Genomic DNA, 16,223 nt, shown 5'->3' with positions numbered 1-16,223 from the left:
GGGAGCTGCAGGGAGTCACTTGGCACTGGCTCCTTCCAGTCTATTCTCAGTGGACCCTCCCCACCCCCCACTGGGGTCCCTGCCCTGTGCCTCGTGGGTGTCTATCTGCCTAGTGGGTGGCTAGTCGCTGAGCACTTGTGACACTACTTGTCCTCAGCTCCCAGGACAGAAGACTGGTGGTTCACACAGAGGGGCTGGCCTCCTGGTCACCTGTGTGACACCCTACTTCCCATCTGGATATTGTACCCAGAGGAAAAGAAGAGGCCCTGGGGACCACCACCCTTACCCAAGCTGAAGGTCACATGCCTCTTGTCCAGAAACCTAGCTGCCAGGACCTCCATGCTGATATCTGTCCTGGGGAGGACACGTGACCGGGATGTTTAGGGACTGAGTGGCAGGGATGCCTGGGCTCAGCCTCTTGGGTGCACCCCACAGCCCCTGCAGACAAAGTTACATCTGGCCGCTGGGGCCCGGGCAGGGGGCTTCTCTGTATTCTCGAGGCTTCGTGTCTACAAAGTGTCTGGATTCGTATCCGGGGAGTCAGGAGGAGGGGTGGTCTGCGGCACCGCGGAGGGCCCTCCTGGGCAGTCTCCTGACCTCGCCCTGGCTTGCCCCCAGCCCACCTCCCCTGCCTGGGGAATTTTCTCCTGTGACAGGAAGTGCACACGAGGCACGGAGACATGTCTGTACGCTGGAGCGCCGGGCCCTGAGTGCAGCCTCCCAGGTTTCCCAACCTCGCCGCCTCCGAGGGCTTGCCAACTTGCCCAAGGTCACAGCCCCTCCTCCAGGCTGTTCCCACTTACCTGCCACTTGGGACTTTTCTGCAGTGGGCTCCAGCCTGGTCCTCCCCGGGCCCGCTGGGCCTCAGGCTGAACACGGAGCTGCCCACCAGGCCCTGCTCACATCCAGCCATGTGTCTCTGCTCAGGACTCCCTAACCTCGGGCTGCTCTCCCTCCTCCGGGAGGCACCCGCTCATCCCACCTGCCTTTGCCAACTCTCTCCCTCCAGTGAGCCACTCTGCTTGCCCTCCGGCGGCGGGGCGGCTGTTTTCCCATCTGTCTGTGGCTTGAGGCAGGGACTGGGTCTGATTCATCTCCTATTGAACACTGGGGTTCACCGAGAGGCCTGAGGCTCCCGAGGCCACCCACGGCTGGGGCAGAGCTGGGTGGGAAGGGCCTGCGGATTCTGGTCAGCTGTCCCTGGGTCTGGTTTCCCTGAGGTCAGGCCTGGCCTTGCCGCCCACCTCTTCCTAAAGGACCTCAGTAGTAGCAGCCGTGTTGGTAGAACCTTCCCCCGTGGGTGTGGGGCACCCAGGCCCACCCAGGCTTTGATCCCCTCAGGGAGCCCTGGCCCTGGGATCAGTGCCTCTTTAGGGCAGGATAAAGTGTCCCTAGGGCCCGGTGGCTCTCTCCCCAACCTTGAGCACTGAGGCCCTCCAAGGGGTAGAACTCTTAGGGCCGCGCGCCCTCCGGCTACTTGGAGGTTCAGTGCAGTCCCGCTTGCCCCTGCTCCGGCTGAGGCTCTACCCGGGCAGGACCGTGGGCAGGGGTGGGGGAGGATGGGGCCCCATCCCCGGCAGGCGCGGAGGCGCTGCCCAGCACGGCTGCTCGCTCCGCTCCGCGAGGCGGGGCCCGCCAGGTGCTCCGCGCCCGCCCCCGCGCCCCGCCGGCCACAGATATAAGGCGGCCGCGGCCGCGGCTGGAGCTCCGAGCCCCGCCGCCCGCCGCCGCCCCGCGTCCCCATGGCCCGGTCCGCGCCGCTGGTGGCCGCCGCCCTGGCGCTGTGCCTGCTGCTGGCGCCGCCCGGCCTCGCGTGGTACAAGCAGGCGGCGGGGCCCAGCTACTACTCGGTGGGCCGCGCCGCGGGACTGCTGTCCGGCTTCCGCAGGTCCCCGTACGCGCGCCGCTCCGCGCCCCCCGTGGGCGCGGGACCCCGGGGCCGGGCCGGCGCCTTCGCGGAGCCGCGACCCAGCCTGCGGAGCCTCGTGAGTGTGGCCGCCGGAGGGGGCGCGGGCGGCGGGGGGCGTGGGGGGGGCGGGGCGCGGGCGCTGGGGGCGTCGGTCGCTCCCTCAGCCTCTTCCCGCCCCCAGACCGTGTGTGTCAAGGACGTGACCCCGAATCTGCAGAGCTGCCAGAGGCTCCCCGACGGCCGGGCCACCTTCCAGTGCCGGGCGGACGTGTTCCTGTCGCTCCGCGCTGCTGACTGTGGCAGCGCCTAAGCCCCGACCACCGCGGAGACCTGGACCTCATCTGGCCCTGGCCGGTGCCCCCAGTGCCCCCTCCGTGCCCGCAGTAAACGGCTAAATGAATAAATGAGAAGCGCAGCCGGACTCTGAGTGGGGGTAGAGGGGCGGGCGGGTAGGCTTGTGTAGACGCCGCGGGACCTGCACACCTGACCTGTCTCCAGATGCTCCCGGCCCCCATCCGGCTCTGGGCCACCAGGCTGTGGTGAGATAGCCCGCACAGAGGCACCATCCCCAAATCCACACCGCCCTCCTGGGGCACTGGAAGCCTAGCCCCACGCCCCGCTCCTGCTCCCACTCCGGCTCCCGGAGGTGGTCTCCGCGTCCTGCCTCTCCAGCCCCTTCACCTCCCTACCTTTGTCCACGCAGCTCCCGGGTTCCCCTGGGAGGTGCTGCCTGAGTCGTCTAAGCCAGTTCCAGTGTCCTGGTCAGAGAATTCCTCTGTGACTGCCCTATCCCGGGGGGGAAGGGGGGGGACCCTCCTGCCTCAGGGATGCCCACTCTGGCTCTGCCTTGCTTCCTGGCTTTGAGGACAAAGCTGTCCCTTGCTGGAGGGGCGGCTCCTGGGTGGTTCCCCAAAGGCCTCAAAGTACTGAGCACAGGGCAGCGGGTCCTCGGGTCGAAGGAACGAGCAAACAGGCCAGGCAGCAGGGGGGAGGCCGCCAGCGGCGCAGCATCTAGGGGCTGGTCTGGGCTGCTCAGAGGCCCCGGCACCAGAACTGCGCGGGGCCCAGGCGGCCCCTCCTGAGGCCTGGGAGCCCTGCGTTCACCTCTCCTCTGACCCACAGCGAAGCACGTGGTCCCCACCCTCGAGGAGGGTGCGGCCGGGTCTGCAGCGGCCTCCCCCACACTTGCCGGGAGTCCCGGTGGATTCCTGTCCCCCCGCCCCAGGGAGGCCGATCTGGACCTCCCTTCACAGGATTCAGCCTGAAGCATCTTGGGGTCCTAAACTGGGGAGGGGGGGAGGTTCCTCGCTGCCACGTTGCCTGCCGCGCCCTCGGTACGTGGATGGTGGGGCGGGGAGCAGGGCCAAGAGCCCAACACAGAGCACCTCCCACCAGGTTTATTGGGTTGTGCGCCAGCCAGTCAGGTACAAAATCAAGAACAGTCTGTGGGGGAGCAGCGAGGCCGGCCAGGGAAGTGGGGGGCACAGCGCCCAACAGCCAGGCCCAGGGCACCAGGGACGTGCCACGGGTCAACAGGTATCCACGCAGGAGATGGCACGGTCTGTACCCTGAGACGGAAAGGGGGTGCCCCCCTTGGCTCTCTGCTCCCATGAAGCTGGCTTCAATGATCCAAAGGGCGGAACGGGCACCGCCTCGAGCTGGACAGCAGGGCCGTCCTGGGTCTGTGGAGCTTCGGGGGCAGGGAGAGCTGAGCTGGGCCTCCACCGGCACACAGGGCAGCGCCCCTCCAGCCGCAGGTGCCCTCTGCTCACCCCGTTCGCCGAGCCGCCCCACCGTGCCGCGGGCCCTCTCTGTGCGGCTCAGCGGGAAGGGCACCTGGCCGGTGGGGTGGGAGGCAGCGTCCTCCACTCTGGCCCTTCCGAGACGGGGCCAGTCAGAGGGAACACCGGAGGCTTTGTTAAAACCGCGGGAGCCAAGCCCTCAAGGCGCAGGGAGCAGAGCAGGGGGAGGGCCGGCACCCGGGCGCTCCGGTGACCTTCCTCTGGTCAGAAGTCACAGTCACTCTCCCTCTCGGGATGCACCTCCTGCCGACGCCTGGCCTCCAGGAAAGCCAACTCCTTGGCCTCCTTCTTCTGGTTCCGGGCCTCGTACTCTAGCCTGGGGGCCAGGCCAGGGTGAGCCGTGTGCCCGGGCCTGGGCCCCGTGGCTCTCTCGCCCCCCCCCCCCCCCCCCCCCCGGGCCCCGCCAGGACCCCTCTCACCTGTTCTTGATGATGCGCTGGACGATGAGGTCCGTGGTAAGGTCGTTCCCACTGTCGATCTGACAGAAGATGCCCCTTCTCTTGGGCTCCTGGGGGCCAGCGGGGAGGGGAGAAGATGAGGACCCTCCTCTGGAACCTGAGGACACTGCCCAGCTGCCCGGGCCCAGGGGGCCCTCAGGGAGACCAGAACGGGTGCCGTCAGTCCTGCCTGGGTCCCAGGCGTCGTGAGGCCCCGGGGACGCTAGGTGGCTGAGAAACCTCCCGCCCGGCGCAGGCCCAGCACAACCCACCTGGTAAGGGTCTGAGCCGTCCTTGTCGGGCACGATCTCCGTCTTCCCGTGACACACCAGGTCCACCTGGGGAGGGAGCAGGGATCAGGGAGTACGGGCCCCCCCCCTCCCCCCGGTCCTCCCCGGCACTCAGGGCCCTCCTAGGGAGAGGCTGCAGCCGTGTTCTCAGCCTGGCCTCCCCTGCGACCTGGCCGGCCAGCAGCCTCACCTTAAAGTGGTCCAGGAGCTCCGCTGTGACCGAATATGGGGCCCCGATCACCACTTCCGACACGTACTACGCAGACACGGAGCACAGGTGGTTAGCTAGGAGCCTGCCCGGCCAGAGGGTGCCGGGAGAGGGCTCTCGATGCTAAGGAAGCAGGGCCTGGGGCGGCAGCACGGTGGGGCTGGCCGGCCGGAAGCCCAAGCCTCCTGGATGCCCTGGGACCATGAGCCTGGGAAGGAGACACCACCCAGGCCACCCGCCTCGGCACGTACCCGGCAGGCCAGCACGCTTAGGGTCCGCTCGTGCAGGTTCATGATGGGGTAGTTCTTCCCCTTGTAGTGGTTGACCTCCTAGGGCCAGAGCGAGGTCGGGTGAGCAGGCAACCCAGGGCGGGTGAGGGCCGTGATCCCCCAACGGTCCCTTGTGGGTGGGGCCGCCCCGGTCCCCAGAAGAGGCCCCGGTTTGTGTCCTCCGCCTCCACCAGCATCCAAGGCCTCACCTCCTGTGGGCCCCCCCGACCCAACCTCCACCCCAGGAACCCCCGCGGGCCCCCACACCCTATCCGCTGTCCAGGGAGTGAGACCTGGTCAAAGTGCAGGCCAGCGATGACGTAGGGCCTCTCTGCCAGGCCGTGCACCTTCTCCAGGAAGTCCACGTGGCCGATGTCCATGCCGCAGTTAAGGAGCGGGTAAGAGAACAGGGGGCCCCGGCCGGCTCCCTCACACTCCACCCCAGTCTGGGGGCCCGTGGAGTCAGTGAGGCCCCTCTGGGTCCCGTGGCCCGGTGGTACAGACGTGGCTATGCAAAGAAAAGGCCCAGGACGGGGGCGACCCTCCCACTAGGTCCCAGAGGATACGGAACAGGTCAAAGGCGCCAGCCACGTAGATGACCGTCTCCCCTGGCTGGGGTTCTTTCCCAGAAGCAAACTGGATGATCTTCTGGGACGTCTGCAGGAACTGTGACACCCCCGTCCAGGGGTTCCGTCCCCCCGGGCACTGTAAGCCGAGAGGGGTCTGGTCGGTGACACGCCTCGCAGGCACGTCCTTCACCTGTCCCCACCCCCGAGCCCCTCCTCTGAGCCTGGGGCTGCCCACACCTGCCTGCCCGGCTCTTCTGGGAGCAGGCAGCAGGGACCGTGGACCAGAACCCGAGCCCCAGCCGCAGCCTGCCAGCTCGCTCAACCGTCTGTGTGCCGGACGGTGGGGGCCCAGCGGGCCATGCCCAGTCCATTCCAGGGCCAGGCTGGGTAAGGTCCCTGTGACCAGCAGGACATGGCTCCACCCCATGGCCACGGCAGGCACTGCGGCCAACACCGCCACGGCCTGACAACTGGCCCGCCGGTGGACGCGGCCCCTGTGGGGATCCAGCACCCTGAGACCACCTTCTGGTCACCTGGGAGGAGCCTTCGGAGGAAAGCGTCTCCTTCCTTCCCGGGTGTCAGGTGAGGGGGTCACAAAGGGAGAGAGGACCAGGCCGTCCAGTTAGAGGCCACCAGACAGGGGCCGCTGTGACCGGCCAGTTTGCCAGGCCCGGTGGTCAGTGCCCAGCCAGGGCGCAGAAGGCAGGGGCTGGGTGAGGGGCCCGGCCGGCCTTTCCCCAGGGGTGGCCCGGCGGGGGGACGTCAGTGCTCACCTTGCCAAAGCTGTCTGCGTATTCCCGGTACTCGGAGGACATCTCCTGAACGGAAGGATGCGGGATGTTGAGGGGCCTTGCCCTCCGGACACGACCAACCCCAGGACCCCCAAGACTCACTGTCCTGGAGCCCACACAGGGGTCAGGACACGGCAGGCTGGGTGCTCCCTCGCTCCCAGCGGTGTCCTCAGCCCCGGGACGTCGAGGATGCCACCCGGGCCCCCCCCCCAGACTCGCCTCACAGCTGTGATGCGCCTTGGTCACCAGCAACATACGGCCCACGAGGTCTGTGGTGGACACGCCCTGGGTGCGCCTGCACTCTCTGGGGACAGAGGTGGGGTCAGGGCTCGCGTCCTGGACACGGTCGAGAGGCCCCACCTCCGGCTCACCCCAGCCCCCCGCCGTGCCGCGTGCAGACCAGAGAGCGGGAAGGCCACTGTGCTTTTAGCAGCTGAAGGAAATGACAGAATAGAGGAAAAACGCTGCTAAACCCCAAGCGTGAGGCGCTGGGTGGGCAGGCCAGCCTCGGGGAGGCGGCAGCTCCGGCCCCGCCGCACCCCGGACTCTCAGGTCTCGCCCTGCGGCGCGTTCTCTGCCAAGGGCGTGCCGGGCCGCGCCGGCCTTCTGAGTTAGTCACCGGCGACAGAACCCGCTCCCCGGTCACGGCCCCGTGCGCCTACTGTAGGCCTACGACACGCCAGCCCCCCACGCTGCGGCCCTGCCCGCTAGACGCGGGCCACGGCCAATTTCCTCGCGGGCAGCCAGAGCCTGGGGGAAGCTTCGAGCCCCACTCCTCGAGAAGGCGGGACCCTTGCTGCGGCTCACCTGTACCTCCCAGCCTGCTTCACTTCCTCGTAGGTGTCCCTGCCGTCTACGGTCAGTGTGATGTCATCTAAGGGGCAACACACGCACGGGAACGAGGATCCTCAACCCAGAGCCACGCAGACTTTTAGGACCCCCAACCCTCCTCCCAGGCCCGCCTGGCACGCGGGGACTCGCTAGCGGGGAAGGAGCCAGGCCTTTCCCAGATCCCCCGAGGCCTCGGTGCTGCTGCCCCAAGTGTGCGGAGGTCCCAGAGCCCCAGCCCCGCCCACTCACCGCCATGGACACAGAAGTCGCAGCTGTACTTGTCCAGCGTCTCCAGCGTGGTGACGTAGGGAGCGGCTGGCACCACCTCGTCCACCCACTTGATGGCCTGTACCATCTTGTATCTCTCCTCCTGAGTGAACACCGGGGGCCCCTTGTGCTTGGAAATCTCCTCTAGAGCCGGAGAAAGGACAAGGATGAGACCTGTGAGCTCTGGGGGGGCTGGGCCACAGGAGCCCCCACCCGGCACCGAGCAGTCTCTGACCACGCGTAAGCTCCGTCGCGGGCAGCTGTCTCTGTCACTGCGCCCTCGGCCCACAGGGCAGGAACACACCCAAGCGGACACCGCTCTGTCCTCTACGGGCCAGCGCAGGTGCTCACGATGTGTTTGCTGGACAACTACACAGTCCCTTCATCGGGTTCCAGGTAGTCAAGCGCTCCCTTTGACAAGTGGGTGCTCAGTCCTCGAAGGCCCTGGGAAGCAGGTCGATGCGGATGTGTGTGTGGAGTGGGCGGCAGAGCCGGAGGCTTGGTCCGTTGGCTGCACTGCTCAATGTGAGACGCACAGCGGGAAAGCCCTGGGGGCGCTAAGTCTGGGTCTGGAGTCGGGGTGAGCATGCTGAGCTGTGATCTTCAGAAAGACGGCCTTGGGTCTGGTCTCACCCCTCGCAGGGCCCTGCAGAGTTAGTGAAAGGCGGCGGCCCCAGCTTACCATCGGTGTGCACACCCACGATGAGGTAGTCGCCCATGGCCCGTGCCTGGCGCAGCTGGTTAGAGTGGCCGTAATGCACCATGTCGTAGCTGTGAAAAGGACAGGGCGCTGAGTCCCTGTGCTGAGGACGCGCAGTGGGCAGCTGGGAGCAGAGGTGCGGGGGGTGCAGCCTCTGACGAGCCGCCACTGGGGCTGAGCCTGGGCTTTCAGGGGGAGGGGGGTAGCCGGCTCTCCACAGCACCGCACCCTGGGCCACATTCGGCAAGCGTGACGGGCGCCGGACTGTGCCCAGGGGCAAGGCCTGCTGGTCCCCAGGGCCGGGGAGCACACGGCACAGACCGTGCGCCCCAGACCTGCCACGGAGCTCTGCCCTTTGCTCTCAGCCCCTCCGCTGTCCAAACGCCAACTGTGGCAGGCAACCCCTTTAAGCTTTAAACTGACAGTAACTTAGGAGCGGGCTGGACTCTGTTCCACTCTGAGGCAGGTGGACAGTCTTGGGGCCAACACAAAACAAAGTCCAAAAATGAGCAAAAGCAACTGCTAGCTTCGGAAATCCTGCTTGTTCCCCCCTGGCCTCTGGAAACTCAGCGAGCCTCTGCTCTCTGGGGCCAACCACCACCTCCCTGGCCTCTGGTTGTAGAGCTCTTCTCCTTTGATCTAGGCCTGGTTAAGAGTAACTTCTCAGCTGAAGACTCACGCACTCCCCGCGTGTGCCGAGGGGAACCCGCACGTTTCTCTGGGGGCCCCAAGTTAGCCCCACAGGAGCTTTGTTTCCTTCTAGCTTCATGTTGTCTCCTGAGTAGGTGACACTGCCCCCGCTTCTCCAGGTGACCCTCTTCCACTCCATGCCACCTGCTACTCCCGCCACAGTGCACCAGTCCCGGCACAGAAGCCTGTGGGGTCACATGGCTCCGGCCCTGGGGTGAGGGAAGAAAAGTCCAAATCCAGAGGCACGACTGGTCCTTAAGCTCACTGCACGGGCTGGGCCAGGGGTGCAGGGTGTGTCCTAGCTGCTGTGGCCCGTGTGGCCATGGGTGGCCTGCTGGGGTAGGGGCCCGGCCCGACCAGGGCCAAGGTCAGAGTCCACCAACAGAAGCCACGCTCCCTCTGCCCCGGGTGACTGTGGTGCAGCTGCAAAGTCACGGCAGCCCCTCTTGCTCTCCTTGGAAGCTGTAAGCTAGCAGGGATGGGGGCTGCCCTGTCTCGGCTTCCATTAAGTAAAGGTGGGAGAAAGCACTCTAGTTGGCAAGACCTCAGTAGAGGTCAGTCTTCCTCTTATCTGTTGACAGCCCCAAACTTATCTTGAAACAAGTCCAGCTGTCTGGCTGGCCAGAAGAGAGAAGGGAGGGGGCACTGTAACCCTCCTGGGATGGCCCCGGGGACCTGGGGGCCTCACTGGGGGTCTGGGACAGCAGCAAGTCCTGCCCAGATCCCTGCCCAGGCAACCCAGGGGAATCTCTCCGATCTAGCGATAGGCGAGCTGGGCAGCACACGGCTCCTTCCGAGGGGGCGCACCTCACAACACCAACGTGATTCCTGTCGCGGGGACCGGACACCCTCGCCCCGCGCTGCCACCGGCCAAGATTCGGGCGGGCGGCTTAGCGGCGGGAGCGGCAGCGCCGGGGGGCTGTGGCCCACAGCCGTCCGCGGCGGGGCGGGCGCGGGTCGGCCCCGACTCGCTGCCCGCCCCTCGCGATCCACGGCCGCCCCGGACACCGGGCGCAGGCAGGGCCACAGGCACGTCTCCGGGCGGCGGCCCCAGCCCAGCCGCCCCCGCCCCGGCCGCCCGCGCTCACCAGCCGTCGCACCACACTCGCACGGCGCGCCTGCCCCCCGGCCCCGGCGGCTCGGCGCCCCGGGTCGCCCCGTGCCCGTTCCGGATCATGGCCCCGCAGCGGCGGCGCGGCCCGGCCGGTTCCCCGACTCCCAGCGGCCGCCGCCCGCCGGCCCCGCCCCACCCGGCGCACGCGGCGTCACGCGGGCCTCACCCGCCGCGCGCGGCCAATGGCGAGCACCGTCCCGCCCCCCGGCGCCCCGCCCGCCGCCCACAGCCCGCGGCCAATGGCGTGAGCTACGGGGCCGCCCCGGAACCGAGCCCCGCCCCTCGGCGCGCGGCCAATGGCGTGAGCCGCCACCGCCGAGCCCTGCCCCCGCCCCGCCCGGCGGCCTCCGGAAAGTCCGTCTCCCCCGCGCGGCCAATAGCGTCAGCGCACCTGGCCGAAGAGGCGGGGCAGGGCCACGTGGGGACCAGCGTCCCCGCCCCGTCCTGTCCCGTCCCCCAGCCCCACGAGCCAGCCCGGCGGGGCGCCCGCCCCCCACCACGCGCCAGCTGGACAGTCACAGGACACTCGAGGGACAGTGCTGAGATGTTTAATAACAATAAAAAGGGCTGCTGAGAGCCGAGGCCCAAAACCACCCCTCTGCCGCAAACCCCACACGGAAAGAGGTTCCTATAAAGTTAACAGGTTTCAGTACGAAGTAGTAGAAAGAGGGTTGAGGCCCCTGAGACTAGCCTGGTGAATGAGGTAAGGCAGCCGCGCTTCCTCTCGGCCGGCCAGCTGTGCAACGACCCGAGCTCTGTCCCCAAAGAACGGCACGGCCGCCGCCGCTGCTTTATGCAAAGGCTGCACAGGCGAGGCGTCCTCCCGGAGACACGCACAGCGGTGCAAGGGGGCTTCCGGCCAGAGGATTCTGGCTGGACCCCGGGGCAGTCCTGGCCGGGCCCCCCACGAACAGGCGTTCCGTCCTCTGCAAAGTGCCAACTGTTCCCGTCAAGCACCGGGTTACGTTACTTTCTTCCTTTTTGTGCGTTTAGTGCAGCCCCTGCCAAACCAGCCTCCCAGCACCGGGGCGGGGCTAAGTGGCGCAGCCCGCTCTCCGGGCGGGGGCTCCTCGCGGCTCCTGCACAGCGACTTCCGACTGTGGGTGCCTTCTTCACCCGCACGCAGGGGGGTCGCCAGGGAGAAGATCGGGTCCTGCCACCTACCGAAAAGGGAAAGCTGGGTCAGACGTGCCTGGGAGCCCCTCAGTCACAACCTGCCCCAGGGCGGGAAAGCTGACTGCGGTCACCCTGCTGCCCTCCCCTGGGGTCTGAACTGTGGCCAGGCTCTGCCTAGCGGCAGTTCCGTCACACCCGAGCTACAGAGCAGCTGCCGGACGGCTAAGGTTCCTGAGTGATTCAGACCAGCTCGGCCCCCGAGAACTCAGCGTCCTTGCTGGTGATCGAGCAGGCTGTGCGCGCCCAAGGTGGGGCAGCGGTTGGTCACTAGCAACTCTGGGTCCCACCTTTCAATTGTATGGTCAGGGGTGGGTGGGCCAGACCCTCTCCCTCTTCCCAGACTGCCAGACCTGATGGGGGGGGTGGGGGAGGGGGCGGGAAAGGCCAGCTGACTAGGGAGGCGCGGCCTACAGACTACACCGTGAAGAGATCATGTGTCTGACGGAGATGTAGAACCACATATCATAAACTTAAGATACAGATAAGCACTGATAAAGAAAATGAGCTAAGTTAATGTAAAAAAAAAAAAAATACAGTACACAATAGGCCCACATTACAGAACAGCACAAACATAACATACAAGAATTGCCAGGCCCAGAAGGTGAAGGGATCCTTAATTCTTGAACCCTTTGATTAAAAGAAGTTATTGATTTCCCCTATAAGACCCTGAAAATTCACAGAGAAAGAAAGTGTAAACTTTTTACTCAATACATACACCACGTCTAAATTATCACAAATTCTGTATTAAGGTACAGTTTAAGCTTCCCCAAAGTACACCAGCTCCCCGAACCGAGTGCACCGAGATCCTGTTTGGAGATGCCGAGACCACGTCCCTTCAAGGCACCTTCGCGTCCAGGCTGTCGGAGGTAGGAGGGGGGCTCTCCAGGCACACACTGGCACATTCTCTCTCCCCATGGGGAGTCACACCAGCCGGGGGGCCTCAGCTGATGCCTCTGCCACTCCCCCTTGCTGGCAGAGGCCACCAAGCTGGGGTCACGCCTCAGACACCATCTGCGACAACTCAGAGCATTCTCTACACTCAGTTCACGAGAAAAGACAGACGCGGTCCATCCACACAGGGCAGGGAAGGGGGGGGATGCACCCGTGCCCCCCTCACCTGCTGTAGGGGGGGATCTCCAGGCCCAGCTCGTCCATGAGGAGCTGCATGACGTCATCACACTTCCCATGAAGCTTCAGGGCAGCCCAGTCATCCTTCGGGGTCCACTGGGGACAGGGGAAGGCGAGTGAGGATACCTCACTTCTTCCCAATGGCCCTTTCCTGCCATATCTCTGTGACCCAGGACACGAACATCCAGGAACTCTCTGGTTCTCCTGTTCTAAGGCCCAGGTCTAAGGAGGTGTCTCTGGGTGCTCAAGTTACCTGCAAGTTTACAATGTAGAGCTTGGGCCGCCTGCTGGGGGGCTTGGTCATGCACCAGAGCCGTGGATACTTCTTTAGAACCTGCAGGAATGGACGGACGGACAGAAAGACCACATGCACAACAGCGAACGAAGCTACAGGAAGCTAGCTTCTAACACTGAACTGGCCAGGGACTGGCAGTTCTCCCCTCCCCTCCCCTCCGGTCCCGTCCGCGGCGCTGTTCACGTACCTTTAGGCTGGAACCTAAACACAGGATCGTGTCTGCCTTGCTGGCAGCCTCAGTGGCTGCCTCCCAGTTCAGAGGCTGCCCCAGCGTGCCCCGCTCCCCAAAGTGCACAATGGTGTCCCGGAGCTGGGCCCCACACTTGTGGCAGGCCCGGCCCGTCTGGTGCCGGTGCAGGGCGGTGCGCTCAGTCACATCAAACACCCTCACGTATTCCCTGTTGGGTGTGCAGGCTGTACAGACCTGAGGAGGAGAGGGCGCCGTGAGCAGGAGCCGCTGGCCCGCACAGGCCCGCGAATCCCAGAGGGACCGCTCACTTCAATGTACATGTTCCCGTGGAGCTCCGAGATGGCCGTCCGCGGCAGCCCGCTCCGCAGGTGGAGCCCGTCACAGTTCTGAGACACCACGTGCTGCACCTGCGGGGCAAGGAAGGGCAAGTCAGCAGGTGGCCTGTGAGGGGCTGTGCTCAGTAGTGAAAGCAGTCCTTGACCCTGCCCAGAGTCCCCAAACCAGGGCAGCTCCGACCCGTGTGGAGCCTCGCAGGCAAAACCGGAGCGGCAGGCCGGTCCCAGCAGCAGGTCTAGGGGGGTGGGGGTGGGGGGGAACCCAAGCTGCCCCCGACCAACCCGGAAGCACTTAGCGAGCTGGGAGTGCAGCTGTTTGCTCTCGGCAGGGAAGGGGCTGGGGCCCGAAGTGACACTCTCTTGGGTCATTATGTTTCAGGTCACTGAAGGACCAGGGGGACTGACCCTTCCCTACTTGGTTGAAAGCGCTCGGCAGAGGGTCTTTAGAGTTCCCACAAGCCTCCCCCGGACCTAGGTGGCTTCTGAGGTCTGCGGGGACAATGTGAGAGAAACACGGGGGGGGAAAAGCCACCAGCGGCTCTGCGCCTGAGGCCGGCCCTACGATTCACGCGAGAGACTACCCTTCTCTTGAAAAAGCAGGACCGGAGTCTAAAACACTCTGTGGGCGCTTATCCCAGGGGTCCCTGGGACAGAGGTATGATGCAGTTGCCATGTGGGCACAAAGGTGGCCCTCCAGGTCCTGTGCCAGGGACCCGGCAAGTATACTAGCTAGCCACACCGGGCTCTTACCAGCTTTTGCTCGTGTAAGCGGGCGATGCTCATGTGGGTGAGGGTTGGCTCGGCCTCACTCAGGTCAGCAGCACTGCCAGGTGGAAGGGAAGCAAAGGCGTGGGGAGCTGTGAGGTCAGGCCCAAGCTGCCCCTGCTCAACTGGCTGGGAAGGCTGCATCAGGCTGCTTACCTAACGCTTCTCCCTTTCTGAAGCAGCGTCCACACTCCATTAGGGCCCCGGTAATCTGGGATAGAGGCTGCCTGCATGTTCAGAAGGACGAGGCCAGTGAAAATGCATCACTACGGGAATTGGCAAAATTCCCCCAAACGAAAACTCAACGTTTTTCCCTTGATGTGTTCCAGACTCGTCTGTGCCCTGGCCTCCGTTCATTCCACAGGCTCAGCATTTCCTAGTCCAACCTGCCTGAACCCAGATGGAGTGGCTCCTTCCCTCTGCCCGGACCCCTGCCCCCACCCGGTCTAGCTCCTCCCTCCGGCTTCCGAGGAGTCCTGCCTCCTCCGGGAGCCTCTCCAGCACGAGTACAACCTGGGCTCTGCAGCCCCATCTGTCCTCCAAACCAAGGGAGAGGACGGGTCAGGCTGATCTGTGTGTCCCCAGGGCCGAGCCAGTGCTCAGGAAACACTTAGCAAATGGTGGCACCCTAGGTAGGAGTGCTGGTCTGTCCCAGTTCTGACACCCGATGCGGTGTTTCCTGACCTCCCTTGACAAAGACAGCCAACCTCTCCAGACGAGCTAAACACCCTGAATGTCCTTAGTTCTCAATGCAGAGAAACGAAACCACCACGAGACAAGACAGAAGGTGTGCTCGGAGCAAGGAGTCTTACATTCCCTAGGCTGTGAATGACATCCCTTCTGGGGAGCCCTGTCTCCTCCCTGCGGTTTAGGCTCAGAAAAATGCCCACCCCAAGCAGTGGGTTCTGAATCACACTGAAAAGAGAAACCTCAAACAGTGATGCTCAGAGCAAACTAAAGAGCAGGACTTTCAGAGACGACAGGAATGACTGGAGGACGGAGACCCGACCACCAGGGTCTGCAAGTTAGGACGGTCAGCGCCCCTTACACGATCTCGCTGGATCTTCCCCTGGCCCTCTCCTGTAAAACCTTACTCAACCTTCAAGGCCCGGCCTCAATGCCGCCTCGCACACAAAGCAAGCTGGATGGATGTCCCAGCTCTCCGAGACCGCGGAGGGCGTGTCTGCATGTCTGCTCTGGCAACCCGGCCCGGCCAGCTACTGCCATCCCCCTCATCACCTGCGGCCTCCCCGAGGCCAGAAATCCTCCGTGTTCACCTCTGCCGGGCCCACACATGGGTCACACTCGACAGGCACCCATTAGGTGGACAGGTAACACTCTCAAAGCTAGCCATGTTCAACGGCCCGAGATAGCTTCTCAATAAAATGTCCCCAAACCCAACGCGTTTCTCTTCTTTACCTGGTGTACTCGAATTCTAACTACCTCGCGATCTACTTACTTTCCTTCAACATTCAGGAAATAACAACGAACGCGGAATCAGGAGACGGTCTGGGGCTTCACTCTACCCACATAACCTCGGGACAGTGAGTTAACCTCCCGGACTTGAAACCAGGAGGTGCCTGCAAGCCCTAACGTGTTATGTCCTGTTTTACTCCTCTTCCCTTCTTGCCTCGAACGGGGCATCACAAAAACTGCAAGTGTTTACAAGTATTTATGCCCTCAATGAAGTTTGAGTCCTTTCGAGCTTCTCGACTGTGCTCTCCTCGGTCCTGGGTCCTGGGTCAGTCACCCAGAAGGGGGCGCCCCACACCCGCCCCCGGCGCTCCGGGTTTCTCCCGGACCTGGGAGCCGACGCCGGGGCGCGGCCGCCCACGCCTCGCCGCCGTACCGTGCTGATGCCGGCGCCCGTGTAGACGACCAGGTACTTGGCGTTCCGGACGGCGCCGGCCAGCTCCCGCACTTTCCTCCGCAGCTCCTCCGGGTCGTCGCACACCTGCCGAGACGCCGAGGCCGGCCGTAAGCCCCGCCCCCGCCCCCGCCCGGCTAGAGGTCCGGCCCCGGCGGCCCGCCGACCGAGCCCCGCGCCGACCGGGCCCCGGGACTCGCCTCCTCCTGCCGCCGCTTCAGGCCCTCGCGCCGCCTGCTCCGGCCCTGCAGCTCGGTCACCAGGTCCTCGCTCTCGGCCAGGAGCCGGCCCTCCTCGGCGCTGCGCTCCGCTGCCGCCTTCCTCAGGATGCGCGACACCTGCGGGCGCGGGGCAGGCGGTGAGGGCGGCGCGGGGCGGGGGCGCGGCGCGGGGCGGGCGGCGGCGTACCTGACGGAGGCGCTCCCGCTGCTGCTCCTCCCGCAGCCTCCGGACCCGCTCCGCCGCCTTGCGCTCCGAGCGGCTGGGACCCCCGGCTGCCATCGCTCCCGGGAGACCCGCGCTTCCGCTTCCGCCTCCCGGCAGGCCGTGCACCGGCGCATGCGCGCAAGGTCCGCCCCGCCCTTCCGGCC

At 65.3% G+C, this 16,223-nt stretch overlaps 3 protein-coding genes across 6 annotated transcripts; 1 reads left to right on the top strand and 2 right to left on the bottom strand.

The window, feature by feature from the left end:
• Nucleotides 1-1,633: 1,633 nt before the first annotated feature.
• On the top strand, nt 1,634-2,324 carry NPB (neuropeptide B). Its single transcript, XM_058705286.1, has 2 exons — nt 1,634-1,985; nt 2,091-2,324. Exons 1-2 carry the CDS (start codon nt 1,743-1,745, stop codon nt 2,217-2,219), a joined length of 372 nt encoding a protein of 123 aa, XP_058561269.1. The 5' UTR covers nt 1,634-1,742; the 3' UTR covers nt 2,220-2,324.
• Nucleotides 2,325-3,292: 968 nt separating this feature from the next.
• On the bottom strand, nt 3,293-10,011 carry PCYT2 (phosphate cytidylyltransferase 2, ethanolamine). Of its 3 annotated transcripts, none has more exons than XM_058705270.1 (13): nt 9,852-10,011; nt 8,056-8,144; nt 7,356-7,517; nt 7,083-7,149; nt 6,495-6,579; nt 6,258-6,302; nt 5,482-5,620; nt 5,209-5,291; nt 4,898-4,975; nt 4,629-4,694; nt 4,421-4,486; nt 4,131-4,219; nt 3,293-4,027 (listed from the first exon to the last, which is right to left on the bottom strand). In XM_058705270.1, the coding sequence occupies exons 1-13, from the start codon at nt 9,938-9,940 to the stop codon at nt 3,916-3,918; spliced, it is 1,170 nt and encodes a 389-aa protein (XP_058561253.1). In that variant the 5' UTR covers nt 9,941-10,011; the 3' UTR covers nt 3,293-3,915. The 3 variants fall into 3 exon arrangements, with proteins under 3 accessions (XP_058561253.1, XP_058561254.1, XP_058561255.1); XM_058705271.1 differs by lacking the exon at nt 9,852-10,011 and adding an exon at nt 9,571-9,820; XM_058705272.1 differs by lacking the exons at nt 8,056-8,144; nt 9,852-10,011 and adding an exon at nt 7,609-8,048.
• A 398-nt stretch (nt 10,012-10,409) lies between these two features.
• Nucleotides 10,410-16,191, bottom strand: SIRT7 (sirtuin 7). 2 transcript variants are annotated; one of them, XR_009255348.1, is made up of 11 exons: nt 16,042-16,191; nt 15,834-15,971; nt 15,616-15,720; nt 13,923-13,993; nt 13,752-13,824; nt 12,975-13,073; nt 12,664-12,900; nt 12,435-12,515; nt 12,171-12,277; nt 11,634-11,719; nt 10,898-11,037 (listed from the first exon to the last, which is right to left on the bottom strand). XR_009255348.1 is itself a non-coding variant. In XM_058705269.1 (10 exons), exons 1-10 carry the CDS (start codon nt 16,132-16,134, stop codon nt 10,839-10,841), a joined length of 1,203 nt encoding a protein of 400 aa, XP_058561252.1. In that variant the 5' UTR covers nt 16,135-16,191; the 3' UTR covers nt 10,410-10,838. The 2 variants fall into 2 exon arrangements, 1 of the variants encoding a protein (XP_058561252.1); XM_058705269.1 differs by lacking the exon at nt 11,634-11,719 and having other exon boundaries at nt 10,410-11,037.
• Between the last annotated feature and the right edge of the window lie 32 nt (nt 16,192-16,223).

Source organism: Neofelis nebulosa, chromosome 16, assembly GCF_028018385.1.
Source record: "Neofelis nebulosa isolate mNeoNeb1 chromosome 16, mNeoNeb1.pri, whole genome shotgun sequence".
NCBI lineage: Eukaryota > Metazoa > Chordata > Mammalia > Carnivora > Felidae > Neofelis > Neofelis nebulosa.
Note: the sequence above shows the minus strand (reverse complement) of the source record. Positions and strands in the feature narration are given on the sequence as shown.